Source organism: Pseudochaenichthys georgianus, chromosome 10 (genome assembly GCF_902827115.2).
Source record: "Pseudochaenichthys georgianus chromosome 10, fPseGeo1.2, whole genome shotgun sequence".
In the NCBI taxonomy this organism is placed as follows: Eukaryota; Metazoa; Chordata; class Actinopteri; order Perciformes; family Channichthyidae; genus Pseudochaenichthys; species Pseudochaenichthys georgianus.
Genome location: NC_047512.1, coordinates 11,855,351 through 11,869,644, shown reverse-complemented (window position 1 = coordinate 11,869,644; position 14,294 = coordinate 11,855,351). Strand labels below are relative to the sequence as shown.

The 14,294-nt window shown below is 40.1% G+C and overlaps 1 protein-coding gene across 1 annotated transcript in view; it reads right to left on the bottom strand.

The window, feature by feature from the left end:
• Positions 1–1,060: 1,060 nt before the first annotated feature.
• Positions 1,061–14,294, bottom strand: part of slit3 (slit homolog 3 (Drosophila)) — a 231,783-nt gene continuing 218,549 nt past the window's right edge. The window contains exons 34-38 of the mRNA XM_034092676.1: positions 5,111–5,265; positions 4,321–4,481; positions 3,809–3,966; positions 3,454–3,659; positions 1,061–3,360 (exon numbers count right to left, since the gene is read on the bottom strand). Of these exons, the coding sequence (XP_033948567.1) occupies positions 3,107–3,360; positions 3,454–3,659; positions 3,809–3,966; positions 4,321–4,481; positions 5,111–5,265 (934 nt within the window). The 3' untranslated portion in view covers positions 1,061–3,106. The remainder of the gene's footprint in view (positions 3,361–3,453; positions 3,660–3,808; positions 3,967–4,320; positions 4,482–5,110; positions 5,266–14,294) is intronic.

The following is a 14,294-nucleotide window of genomic DNA, read 5'->3' as shown; positions in this document are numbered from 1 at the left end:
TTTGTCTTCACAATTCATTTCAAAGTTTCTTTCATTAAGGCCTGTAGGTTCACTGCTGTGCATTAACACGCGGCTGCATCTGATTGTTTGGTCCTCCGGAAGTTTAACTTCACCTGGCGGGCTTCTGTTTGGGTGCAATACCACGTTTGACCACGCATACTGACAGTTGTGGCCCTTACAACCCAGGGGGGCGCTGTTTCAATCATTTTAAGAAACATAACTTTAATTGAAGGGACAAAGAAATTATTGGATTATCAACTACTACTATATTACTGCTTTAAGAAATAACTATCACAGCAACACGTCCATGAATTTACTCTCACACCATGCAATTATTAAAAACACATAATTAAAGTTAGTGAAATAAGTGGTTTGTTATTGAATATTTACCCAAATATTTAATATGGTCCTTGATCAAACCTGCTGTGATAAATTAAATGATGTGTGAGATTCGCAGTAAAACATGATGTTCAGACTCAGTCTCAGACATGGAAGATTAGTATAGTTTCAATGGTAGTTTAATTTGAACATTCAACATAATTATCAATTATCATCACTCACATATTCATGTTTTTTATAACCTAAGAACTGGTAAATGGAAATGACTGACTTTACCATTATTTTCATTGGCAATAACTCGTAACTAAAATGTTTGATTCTGTTCACAACAAAAAACTAAACTTTTAGGATCAGCACACAAGGGGACGAAGGACAAAATAAACAGAGAAATAAATTGATGAGAAAACAAGAATTGGAGCAAAGAATGAGAACAAGGGGAAGAGGAAGAGATGGTAAACGCTAATGGCTGGAGACGTCTTGAACTAAAAGGCACAGGGAAATAAAGATGGGAGAAATTGGGGAGGCGAAGGGAAATCTAAGAAATAAAGAAGTGAGAAAATGATCAGGTAGAAAGAACAGTAGTCATGGAAACTTGACAGACATTAATATTACTGATATGTCTCAAACCTACAATATTAGAGCTGTGAATAAACTGTAAAAGAGTGACAACACTTTGCAACTGTTGTAAACAAAGCAGCAATGTATAAAGTAAACAATACAGTAGTAGTTACATTATAGCATTTGCTATACTTTTAATCATGTTAGTCATTATAGGCAGTTAAGAATCGTACTGATGTGGAGGATTTTATCGTAGTTACAGTGTGAAGGTTTGCTGATACAGACTGGAGCACACTGTTTTTTGGTCAATAATAGCATGCTGCTTTTTTCACCTCCATCTGACAAAATCAAATGATACACTTAAACATATTTGAAGAACATGCTCTATGGAAACAAGTGTTTTTCTGTATAAACCTTAAAGCACACCAAACAATCAGAATTACATTGTTATCATATAACATACTGAATGCATCACACATTAACTCTGTAAGAGGAAAGAAAAATGTTCCTGGTAATGCCGCAACTTCACATTAAACATGAGGCTATACCAAAAAGACTGTGGCAGGGTTAAGGCTTCTCCTGCTTTGGACCCAATTACATTTCATAGGGCATTCAAAGACAACCCGATCAGAGAAATGCATATGTATTTACCATCGTTTATTTGGAAATGTAAGGAAGGCCACTATGGAATTTGTATTGTTTTATCATGGAGACACGTACCTTTATCCATCCAAAGCTATTGAACATTCCGAAGCAGTTAATGACAAAATTGCAGGAACATTTTTTAAGTTCAAAATAAGTACTCCCAGGGCTCTAAAACTTCGAAAAATCAACAATATCTGTCAATTATCTTTGACATACTCATCTGTTAAGGCAAATGTATTTGACTTTGGCATAATTACTTTTGATTAAAGTGGCTTCCCTGTCAGTCAGAACGCATGCAAGGCAGTTATTCAAAGGGTAACATAAACCAGCTGAAAATCTTTCCTGTTTTTGCTCCATTGCATTGGTTTGATATCTCACCTTACTGTAGTGATGTAGAAACGTACCTCAGTGTGTGGTAGTGCACCGTGACGTCACAGAGCAAATGTATGACCACAAAAAACTATCCTCATCAGTGATTCACACTAGAAACGTTCATCCACAGGAGACAGGGAAACAATTATTTTCAGCACAACATCAAATTACTCTTTAATAATAGGTGTTTTGGTTTAAAAATCAAACATTATCCCTCATAACTGCTCATACATTTCCTTGGTATCTGCAGCTATGTATAGATTCTGCATGATGGTGAATTTACTGTAGGGTTTTCCTGATGTTGATTTGAATGGGAATTTCTCACTTATCAAGTTGAACTTTTTATAAAGGAGAAAAATATCTTTCAGATTTTCATGTCAAACCTCATGTGGCTCCAAGTCTGGTGTGCAACAGCAAACTGAAGAATAACACAACATTAGATCAATGTGTTAGATCATCTCTGCAGAAAGAGTCTTTTATGGTTTTTCAATGAACTCGCATGTGAGGATGATGTCCATTATATAGTGAAGCAGGTTAGCTAGGCACATACGGTTTTCCCCTTTTTCTCCAAAAGGGAGAGAAACAGACAGATTTCCACACACACATCTCCTTGGTGTGACATCAAGGGAGCTCTTCACTCTCGGCCCTCCTCTCTCAGTGTCCAGAGCTATCAGCACTCACATTAACATCATGCAAATACACTTTGAAAATATAGAATTAATCGGGTTAGGGTATATATTTATATAGATTTATACATACATACAAATTCATATACTTTTAAGGAATGTTAATCTATTTTGTTGTGTATTTTTTCTCCTTACAAGGTACAAAATAACTTTCCATACTATGTAAAACATTATATAATCAACGTATTAAAAGAAACACACAACTTATCAGTCCTTTCATCATCTTTTAGAAAAAAAAATCCATAATAAAAATAAGTTCTATGTTTTTTCTCACTTATATCTTACAATATATTTTCTCTCTGTCAAAAAACACGCACACATGTCCCATTTTTGTTTTCGTCTGTGGTTTCTCTCGGTGGCGGTCAAACTGAATGTGTAAAAAAAAATATCACATATTGGTGGAGTTCATCAACGTGAAAAAATCTCAGAGCAACAGTCACGTTGACTTGTAGAATTCACAAAATGGCAGCGGTGGGTGTTACCAATCAAACGAACAAATGGTGGTGTTACAACGGGCACTTGGAGCAGCCGCACTCCAGAGCAGTTTCCATCTCCTCGGAGTACGAGGTGCCGTCTGTGCATCGGAAAACCGCCTTCCTTCTTCTGCTCTTGGTGACGCCACAGCAAACACCCGAGGGCGCTGCTGCCTGGCAGGATCGGGGACAATCCATGCGGGGAATCTTAGTGGTGGACGTGCATGTTTTCAAGGGGTGGTAGCGTTTCAGCAGCTCCCTCACCATCTCTCCTTGACATGTTAGCTCTAGAGGTTAACAAAGACATAAAACACACAAATTAAATGTACTTATTTTGTCATAATTTCCTCCATCTCTTCTTCTAACATTCTCCATTTTACCTGTGTCACAGCTTGGCCCGGTGTACCCCGGCTGACAGTGGCAGATGGGTTGTCCTCCTTCGGACACGTGACACTCCCCGTGTCCGCAGCGCTGCCCTCTGCAGGCTGGAGGCTCCTGCCGTCGATCACAGTACTGACCCTGGTAGCCTTCACTGCACTGGCAGCTGTAGGACTGACCCTTTGGCACACACAGGCCCTCAACACATCTGGAGTGAGAGGAAGGGAATGGAAGGAAAGGGCAGGGAAGGCAGGTTAGAGGGGGGGAATCAGACTTGCAGAAATTAGTGCATACAGTAAATCTATATGATTTTTCGGATCCATACAACAATGCATATTTCCTGCGTCCTGGGCTCACCTGCTGTTCTGACAGGCGCTTGGTGTCGTCGTCTGATCACACAGGGCCCCGCTGCGTCCTGGAGGACAATCACATGTTACCCCCGTCTCTCCTCCCTCCCTGCACGCACCCTGGGCGCATACACTGCAGGAATGGCACCCTGCGAGAAAGCCCTCACTCTGTTAACAGAAGAAGAAAGGGAGAAAATACTGTCAGGGGGGAAGTGAGTGGACGGGCCTTTTATTGATAACAGAAGAAAGCTGAAAAACATGTTGATGTTGCGTGAATACCAGACTGTCATCCATTATTAATATTGTTTCACAATAGAAAGACATTTATCCAGAACAGAAAAGGTTAATATTGTAAACTTCCCAAAGAAAGTAATATAACAGATTTTGGATTTTAATTTCGTCATTTGACATTTCTGCTACACATCTGCTTTCTCTTTCAGTAATGCATTTCTCACTGTGGCACTAAAGACTCTTCTAAAGATTCTACTTTAAATACATGACGATGTTTCCCCTTGTTTATACCTTGGGCTCGACCCCTTGTGGTCGTGCTCCTCCTGAACCTCGGTAACTCAGGTCTTGAGGCTCCCCATTGATCCGGACATTGTGGATGCAACCATTAAAAGTCTGAGGGGAACGTTCAGGGCCGGGTCGTAAACCGGAGGCCACCACCTGAGAGGGTACGCCTGGAAAGCAGAGGAGAACAAGACAGGTTATAGAAAAGGAAGATTATGATTGAAGAAAAAATAATGGCAAGGAAAAATGGAAATAAAGACAAATTATTCAAATTAAAAGCATGATTGCTTGATTAGTGAACTCATACTCTGGTTTCATTATTTGTTGATTCTTCCATTACATCACAATGTTGCAGCAAGAATAGTCAAACATAGCTCTCACTGCATTGTACAATACACCATTATGTTTCTTTTAAGTACTTGAGAGAAAAGGCTGAGTGTTCTAAGGGGCGTGTCTTGATCTCTTTTTTGAGGGAAACCTTGAACAAAAACCGTTCTACATCTCCTCACCACATCCCTTGGTGGGATTTAGTGTGTTTCTCTGTGTGTGTGTGTGTGTGTGTGTGTGTGTGTGTGTGTGTGTGTGTGTGTGTGTGTGTGTGTGTGTGTGTGTGTGTGTGTGTGTGTGTGTGTGTGTGTGTGTGTGTGTGTATGAATTTGCCTGTTGTGGGTGAATGTATATGTAAGAACCATGGCAAACATCTGATCACAACCACACTAAAGCAGTAAAGGGCAGTGAAAAGTAAAATATATATGTTCAAAACATTTGTCTACATGTGTGTAAGTGTTAGTGTACGTACCTCCTATGTAAAGTTGGGTGTTGTGGTCAACGGAGGGCTGGCGTGCTAGCTTGCCGAGGCTCTTGGGAGCACCGTTATCCACCACCAGGCTCAGTGAGCGGTTCTGAATCAGCAGCTCAACGGTGTGGAAAAGCCCGTCATTCACCGACTCCACGCTAAAAAAAACACAAACACAAAAACACACAACAAAAAGATTTTCAGTATGGTTCCTATTACAATACATTACTGTTGAATTCACCAGACAGGAGAGTTATGGAGGAAAAAACACGATAGCGCAACATATACCAGACACAAAACAGACCCCAAACATTTTTAAGTCAAACCATTTTTTCTTTGTTTTGTTGTGTTTACAAATCAACCAAAGTAAAGGAAAATAAATTAGGGAAATCTGTGCTGAAATGTTATTCCCAGACATAAAACAGACTGATTACATCCTCAATGCAGTGTTGTTTTGGGGGAGATTATAATGTGCCCTTGATGTAGGCCTTGGTTTCCTAACATGGGGGTTGTGGCCCAGAATGGGTCCCTGCATAGTCTTGCTTATTCACATGAGCTGGAGCCTCGGGGCGTGACTACATGTATACAATTGAATGGCCAGACCTAACCAGTTAAGACCGTTGTGTTAAAGAAAGGGGCTCTCTTACTAGAACGCTGATATTTGTTGGAGATATAAATATTTCCCCTGAAGAGGAGAATGCTATGAAACAGGCTCATGACCTTTTGCACCATGTATGACCCTGGGAAAAAAGTGTGTGTGTGTTTTTTGTGTGTGTATATGTGCGCCTGAGATTCCCCACTAAGTGGTTTTCTGCTGGAGGGGAGACAGACAGCTATAGAGACAGTGGTTTGGCACCGCTGACAGAGGGAGAGAGAGAGCGAGAGACAGAGAGGGGAAGAGAGGTAGATGGTGGTGAAGCTGACTGTGCCTCCGTTCACCAAGTTATTCCTTCCCTGAACCCCGGAGAAAACAAGCAGAAAATCAAAAACACAAAAGAACAAGTGAAGACCCTCTTTCCGCTGGTGGTCTGCTGCAGACTCCCACAGTCAAGCATCAAGACAAAGCTTCCCTTTGTCTGCAGACATGCATTGGCTAAAGGAGCCTCAAGTGAGCAGTGATTGACAGATGTTTATAAAGCGTTCAGATTACAGTGATGTTACATTAACAACAAATGGAGCAAGGTTGTGCGGTCTGGAGGTACGCCACATAGAAAACAATCTCCATACAAAAGCAAGAAAAAAGAAAACTTGTTTTTGAGCATATGCAGTAGCATATTAAGTACGGTTAAAATGTGTATGCACCATAACCATCTCAGAAAATATTATGTGCTAATGGTTGACACTATTATTCTACCTTTTTCATTTTATTATTATCATTATTTATTATGTATTACTTTTTGATACTAATTAAATTTGAGTTAGAATTACACTCAAGAATCATAAGTCTAATCACATCCAAAAAAGAATAATATTATAATTTGTTGTATAGACAATCTCAAGCACGTTATTTGAGATATAAGTAGCACTAAAAATAAGGTAACATCTGAATATAACTATCTGTAAGCTCTGATGATATACAAATAAACACATCAAGATAACCGGCAATGTTCATTCCTTGGTATTCCGCTGCATCGCTTATCAGAAGAAGAGGAAGGAGATCATTGTTAGATGGAAACTAAGATTATGACGGTAAGAAGTTTAAGAACATAGACGATTGTGAAGTAGCAGAATAAGTTCAAATTAAATTAATAGGGAATAGGGGGGAAATAAATGAAACAATGAAATAAAATGCATAAAATCCTTTCTGAAATATGTTTCTTTCACCAGCTGACTAATAGTCATAAAGTGTTCATTTTTTAATGTTGATTTACTTTAAATTCTGTCTTTTGCACGAAAATACACACATCTTCAATTTGGTATAATGTTGCCATGATAGATGATGTAGTCAACACTGGCAAAAAAAAACTAAGCCTGCTTTATGTAGTTTAGTATAATTTAGCTGGCGGTTTATTAAAAAAGAGCTCTTACTTCACTGTCGACCTAACACAGACACATACATGGTTTCCATTAGGAGCCATGTAATTTAATAATGGTCTCAAACAGGCCTACTGCAACCAAACAATGAGATGGTCTGCTATTCTGAAAGATTAGCTCTTTATCTCACGACCCTCTTCTCTATCCAATTTTCAATTTGTATTCCCTCTCTCTCTAAACGTGTCTTATCGTTCTCTTTTTTCCTTCCTTTACATACTCCTTTTCCTCCCTAATTCCTCGCGCCAGACTCTCTCTCTTTTCGCTCATCTGGCTGCAACATTAAATCAAACAAGCAGCTCATGCAATTTTATTTTAAATCAGGTTTGAACGACACACACACACACACACACACACACACACACACACACACACACACACACACACACACACACACACACACACACACACACACACACACACACACACACACACACACACACACACACACACACACACACACACACACACACACACACACACACACACACACACACACACACACACACACACACTCGTGGATATTAACGTGCTGTGACACAGAAGCTCCACTGGGTGGCAGTAGATGACTAATGGTCACTGCTTCCATGTCCGAACAGATGCCGGACCTGCAGGGATGTGTGTGTACTGTGTGTGTGTGTGTGTGTGTGTGTGTGTGTGTGTGTGTGTGTGTGTGTGTGTGTGTGTGTGTGTGTGTGTGTGTGTGCGTGTGGGTCAGAGTTTTTTTTACAATATCAGGCATCTGTGTTGGAAAAAAGTGGAAGCTATCCAGAATCTCACTGAGACATGTTTGAGTGTTACACACATAACAAATATACAAATATGTATCTCAATTAGCTTATATTTTGGTGAAAGCTGTGTGAGAGATATTTCTACTTTTTAATGGATTTTTTTTTTCTTCTGTGTGACTGCATACGTCAGTGTTAGTTTCAGGTTATTTGAAGTCTGCTGTGTTGGCTCTGCATTTAGGGAAAAAGCAGCCCATTATGGAATTTTATAAAAACAAACACACAGCCGTAGCAGATTTCAACTGCCCCGCTCTCTTTTATCATGATGTTATTGTCAAAACCCCACAAGGGACGTCAATTTCCTGTCAGTACAAAATCAAAAACACCCTGAATGCAAATATACAGAAAAATACACTTCACCAAAAATAATTACTTCCTATAAACCAAAAAACGGGCTTGTTTTTAATGCAACTGATTCAAATACAAACCCAGAAGTAACTAGAGAATGCAATTCCTGAAGAAATTGCTAGTGGGAATGCTTTATGCTGAAAAGCTGACGCTAAACTGCTATGCTGAAATGTAATGTGTAAGAAGAAAGTGAAGAATTTAGATTGAAATGATACATGAACACTGGGGGCTTGAATGTGTGATGAGAGAAGAAAAGAAAGTAAAAAGGCTTGGAAAAGCAGCAGAATATTTGAACTGCAAACTTTTGAACTAACTTGATGGCGAATGATCTGTCACCATGCCAACGGCATTTGATGACACCCCATAATCCGCTTAGATGCGTTGATGGCTGCATCGTTACCAAACCTGTGAAATTCTGGGCTGTTTGGAGCAGTTTCACTGAAGTTATGAGAAAACCGTGTTTCAAGGCGAGCATTGTGTTGCCATGGCAACGGCATTTGAAGACATCTCAAAACTGTCCCGTAGATGTCTTCGCGGCTGGACTGTTAGCACACTGCTATCTGAAGGCTGCTGCTCTGAGCATGGCAGTTGGAGCGATGACATCATCGTGTTCCATTACACAGGTGTTTATATTTGAGCTAATCAGGCGTCTAGAGATCAAAGGTTTCCATTGTTCTGAATGAGAGATAAACCTCTTACATGTGAACGTTTTGTGGAAGAACCGTAACAGATATTTGTGAAATTTCAAAACGTGAAGCATGTCAAGGAAGTTGAGTATCTGAAGTGTAATGTTTGTGTAGTTTTGGGTTAATAATGTGGCCTTTTTGGCAGTTTAACGAAAGGTGTGCGGCTGCTACCGTGAGGAAATATCAGCCTGAAATTACAATGGGCTTTAATGGAGGCATGTTGAACGTTTTTGTCACTTCATGCCCTCAAGAGGCATTTTGTTTAATTATTTTGCTTAATTATTTGTCATTTTTCAAGCTACAAGATGTTTTCCTACATTTGTCATGATAAATTATGTCTCAGGAATGTAGGGTTTGGGAATTATGGCAGTTTTAAAAAAATGTATTAAGGCAAATTTCAAGATTGTCTACCCTCTAGCTGTGACATCACACACTATAGTTAATGTTAAAATCTGAAGAAAACATCTAAAACAAGGTCTGAACAATGTTTAATATCTCTAAAAGTAAGAATCAGATTTAAAAGTTGTTTTACACGAATAATGTCAGAAAGATGTGTAACATTTTAAAGTAGGAATGAGGTTTCTGAGTGAAAGTATGAATGAACAGTTAGCAGTTGAAGTCGCATGAAGATTTGTTGAAGTCTGAAGATTTCCTCCATTGACTTCAATGTTAAAAATGTGATGTATTATGGGATGTATCTCTGGAATTATGAAAGTTATGAATGAGAAAAGTAATAGCCATCGATTCCCGACCGAGCTGAACGTTTTGATGTTTGAACGGAGTTTCTGCGATGTTCAATGCGGGAGGAGAAGAGGGCCAAAATACCGGCGGAATAATAATAAACTTTTAGTGCGTAGAATAACAGTTACAGGTCTTTGAGTATATCTCAACCTGCAAAACATTTTTGGGTTAAAAACAACAATGCAGATCCACTTACACTGTTAAATCTAATTAGGCACTGCTATCTTTTACTTCCAATGTTTCTAAACCACATTTGGGGTCTTTGTGTTTCCACAGTACGTGTGTGTGTGTGTGTGTGTGTGTGTGTGTGTGTGTGTGTGTGTGTGTGTGTGTGTGTGTGTGTGTGTGTGTGTGTGTGTGTGTGTGTGTGTGTGTGTGTGTGTGTGTGTGTGTGTGTGTGTGTGTGTGTGTGTGTGTGTGTGTGTGTGCGTGCGTGCGCGTGTGTATGTGTATGTGTGTGGGTGTGTGTGTGTGTCGTTGCATGACGACGTGAATTATTTGTTTTAGTAAAACATACATGTTTTTGTGAACATACATACTTTTTTATTTCTCGCTGTATCTTTGGACATGGTCTTTAAACCATAAATGTGCATGTGTGTGTGTTTGATACGTTTCTGAGTCTGCAAGTGTGTGTGTTGTGTGAGTGAGTATCCTTCCATTTGTGTATGTATGTGTATCAGTATGTGTGTGTGTTTAGCAGCCCAGTCTGATTAAAATGATGTTCCGCAGACATAAACCCCAGTCCCATATTGCCGTGGTAACCTCAATTAGTCATTGCTGAGACGGCAGCTGCTGAACGGCGAGCTCCTTCACTGTTTTCTTTCTTTTTTCAACTTTCATTAAAGCCGGCCGTCCGGTTCAGATGACATTTGTACTTTTCAGGAGTGGAGTCGTAGCGTTTAATGTGGACTTCCAGGAATAAGCACTCATTGTTTCAGGCATATACGGTTTCAGTAATAGACTGTTTGAATTGCCTCTGAGCATTTTAAACCTATAATGTGCAAGGACTGTCTGTTTGCTGTAACCACAGGCCTGCAGCCACATTCAGGTCAAACATTCAGTCACTCATCTAAATCTGGGCATCCTTTAATATTGTAAGAACTATTTCAAACTATAAAATACAAGTTAAGTTGTGTGTTTGGAACAGCCATAGAACATATCGTAGCCACAACTTTTTTTACAAAATAATTTGTATTTATTTGAAAAGCCGAACATGAGGAGAAACCGGGTTACAGTCATTCGTGGGTGTGTATGGGGAGTGATATACAGTGGTGCAGGGAATTCACTGTGAGTAAGCACACATAAATACAGCCCTGCGAAAACTTCCTCATGTAACTGATGTGTATTTTACTTTGTAGTGCTTTTATCATAAATTACATTACATGCATAAGTGTACCTAATGTCCCCAGAGTAACTTCGGACCGATAACTCATTTTAGTTTGAATGAGTTTCACTTCTGAAATGCAATACGTTTTTATAAACTTGGATAGGAACTTTGTTTTTTTCTCCTTGTATTCCCTTCGAGGGCACGTGGGGGTTCACTCTATCCCTCAGATAATAATGCCTTCAGCTCTGCATCTCATCATCAGGAACTATCCATACTGCCTTCTGCCAAGGTATTAAAACCCGCAATGGTGGCATATTGCTTTGTTTCATACCTCTTAACCAATAAAATACAAAATAGTATAAATATTGTTCAATAATAAGTAAGTATTTACTGTTTAGTTTATACAATAAGTATAGCAACTGTCCCACAGTCTTCTATGTTCTTTCTGCATCCCTTACTCTCTCCTGTCCTACCATCCATCATGATTCCTCCTTAACCTACTTCTTTCTTTTCCCCTCCTTTCTGTCGGCTCATCCATCCATCTATCTCTTCCTCTGCCCTTAACTTTCTTTATCCTTGTTTTCCCCTCCCATGTAGCCATGCCTCCCTGTGTTGCTCGCTGATGAATAACTGTAGACGTGCTCTCTTTGACCGGATGGGGGATTAGTGTGGCATCAGTAAAGGGCAGCACATTAATACACAACACACACACCCACACATGTAACACCAGGCATGCATAACCAGCCTCATCTGTTGCTAATGAGGGCACAGTGAAGGACTTGTACAGCTTCTCCTATCTCTCTTTCTGTCACTCTCCCTCCCCCAACTTTCTCCAGGTTCAAAGCTCAGCTAACTGGTACGCAGGTTGTATGTTTTTTATTTCCCTTATCATTCCCTCTACGTTTCCCCCCTGCCTCTTTCTGTCTGCCCTGCTGAGATTCTTCCTCTCATCTACCTCTCTTTTCTTTGCATTTTCTTTTTTCTAATCCAATTTCGATTTCTTTGCAGGTGGTGCCTCCTATCCAGATGTCATCTGGGCAGATGTGCATGTAACTATAGGGATTTGCCCATGCTTTCTTTCCTTTCTATATGTTAAGTGTTTCCATGTACAGCACACATACTGTATGTACATATGTGTACCAGACCTCCTATTTATCCTGCTCCACCAGTCTTTTGCAAGTGAAACTTTTGTGTTGGGCAACAATAGACCTCTCACACAACCAAATATGAATATCAAGCCAATTTCAACTGGTCAGATTGAGGTGACTAATTCATTTACCAGAATTTGTTTAACATTAGCGTATCATGGTCTGGCAACAACTGCTATGTTTCAGCTCGTCTTCAAAACTGGCTTTAACATAATGCCTTTCCTGTGTTTCTCACAAGATAACCAACCAAGGGATCGCTCAGGAACATCCCCGCGACGGGCCACGGTTGTAAAACCGCAGTAACTGCACAAACAATGCCATGTTTGGGATGTGCCAGAAATCCTGCTCTGAGACTGCCGTGGTTAAATAGTTACGCCATTCTGGACAGTATCAGTTGGATGGTGGCAGGACATTAAGCTGTGCCTGCGGATTGAGTCATTTTACAATGCATGTCCAAATTAGGGCAGATAAGATAGGCCATTTGCAATACTCAGACTCATGCAATCAAATGATGGCACATACAAAGGAACACATAGGGGCTTGTGGTAAAACGAGCCCCAGGCTTTGAGCTTGGCCTTGTCTTCTTCCAGATTGCAAATGCTAATCATAACATAGAGATAGTGTTTACTTAGTGCTGCTTAGCATTGTGCTCAGACATGATTTGGTTAAATGGATCTGGTTCTTTGTCTAGCTTTTAATCTTTCATGTTACTTTCTTGTGGACCTCCTTCCATGCTCTCCTTCCGTATTTTTTGTGTCTATCTATGCCTTTCTTTTTCTCACATTTAATGCTTTTCTTTTTTGTTTTTTCTTTACCCCTCTGCGTCTCTTTTTTAAACACTTTCTTGCTCTGGTTCTCTCAGTTTTTCTTGTGCTCTGTCTGTCTCCCCTCCAGGCGTGGCCCGTGTCAAGTTAACAACACCAGACAAGGATAATTCCCTTACTCACTCTGTGGTTTACTTTCCCCCCTCTCCTTCTTTCACTCCATCCCTCTGTCATCCCTTCCTCCTCTTTCATCCATCCTGCCATTCAACCGTGTCTCATGGTCTTTTCATTTTGTCTGTTTCTATCCATCTGCTTTACCCCTCCTTCTTTTCTCCTCTAGCGGGCAAACCTATTCTACCCAGTTATCTCTTTATCCTGTTGTCTGCTGATTCGCCACTCCTTGCCGCCCAGCATCAGTCCATCCATCCGTCTATCTGGCTGGCTATCTCTCCATCTTTGTCTGCCTCTCAACGGATCAATCTGGCTTTCTATGCGTCCATACGTCCCCCTGGCTGTCCTCTTTTCTCTCCTACTCCACCTTTTCAACCCAGACACCACCCCTCCCCATCTGTGCCAGGTATTAAAAGTTAACCCCATCATTTCTTTTTTTCATGCCTTCCTCTCGTCACAATGTGCCATGAAATCGGAACTAGGGATGCCATTAGAGCAGAACTTTCAACACCAAGTTGATGACACTCGTTTTTCTTTAGGATCGCAGGTAACATTCATGGCTAAAGACAAACGTACCCTCATTACCCGGTGCTATATTTTTAACAACAACCTGTAATGACATCTGCAGGAGAAGCGCTAGTTAACGATAGCTGTTAGCAGCCGGTGAACACTACAATCCTGCTTTGCTAAAAGACACTTTCATGGAAAGTACAGGTTCCATTGAGTTCCATTGCAATGTGTTCAAGTCAATTGAGTAAAAATGAGTATTGAGAGAATGTGTCTTATACAATGATTTGTTGTGATGTAATCTTTCAAAATGTAGTTTTTCATGAGAAACCTGAATACAAAACAGTCATATTGAATTAAGTATCAATATTCCTGGAATTGGCATAGACTACTACACTCTGGTAATGTGACATCTATATTGGGGAAAAGTAGTACATATTCTAGTAAAGTCATATTGGTGATGAGTGTTTTTACTCATCTACCCACCCAGATTACAAACCATCAGTCATGTAACGATACAGGCATAACACAAAGAAATAGAAAAGAAAATAATCCAAAAACTAGTGACAGTTACTCGTTATCAACAAAACCGTCTTTATACCCAGATGATCTCTAGCCATATTGTAGCCCTGCCGTAATCTCCTTGAGAAGGTCGTGGTCGCTACATGCTTCAGGG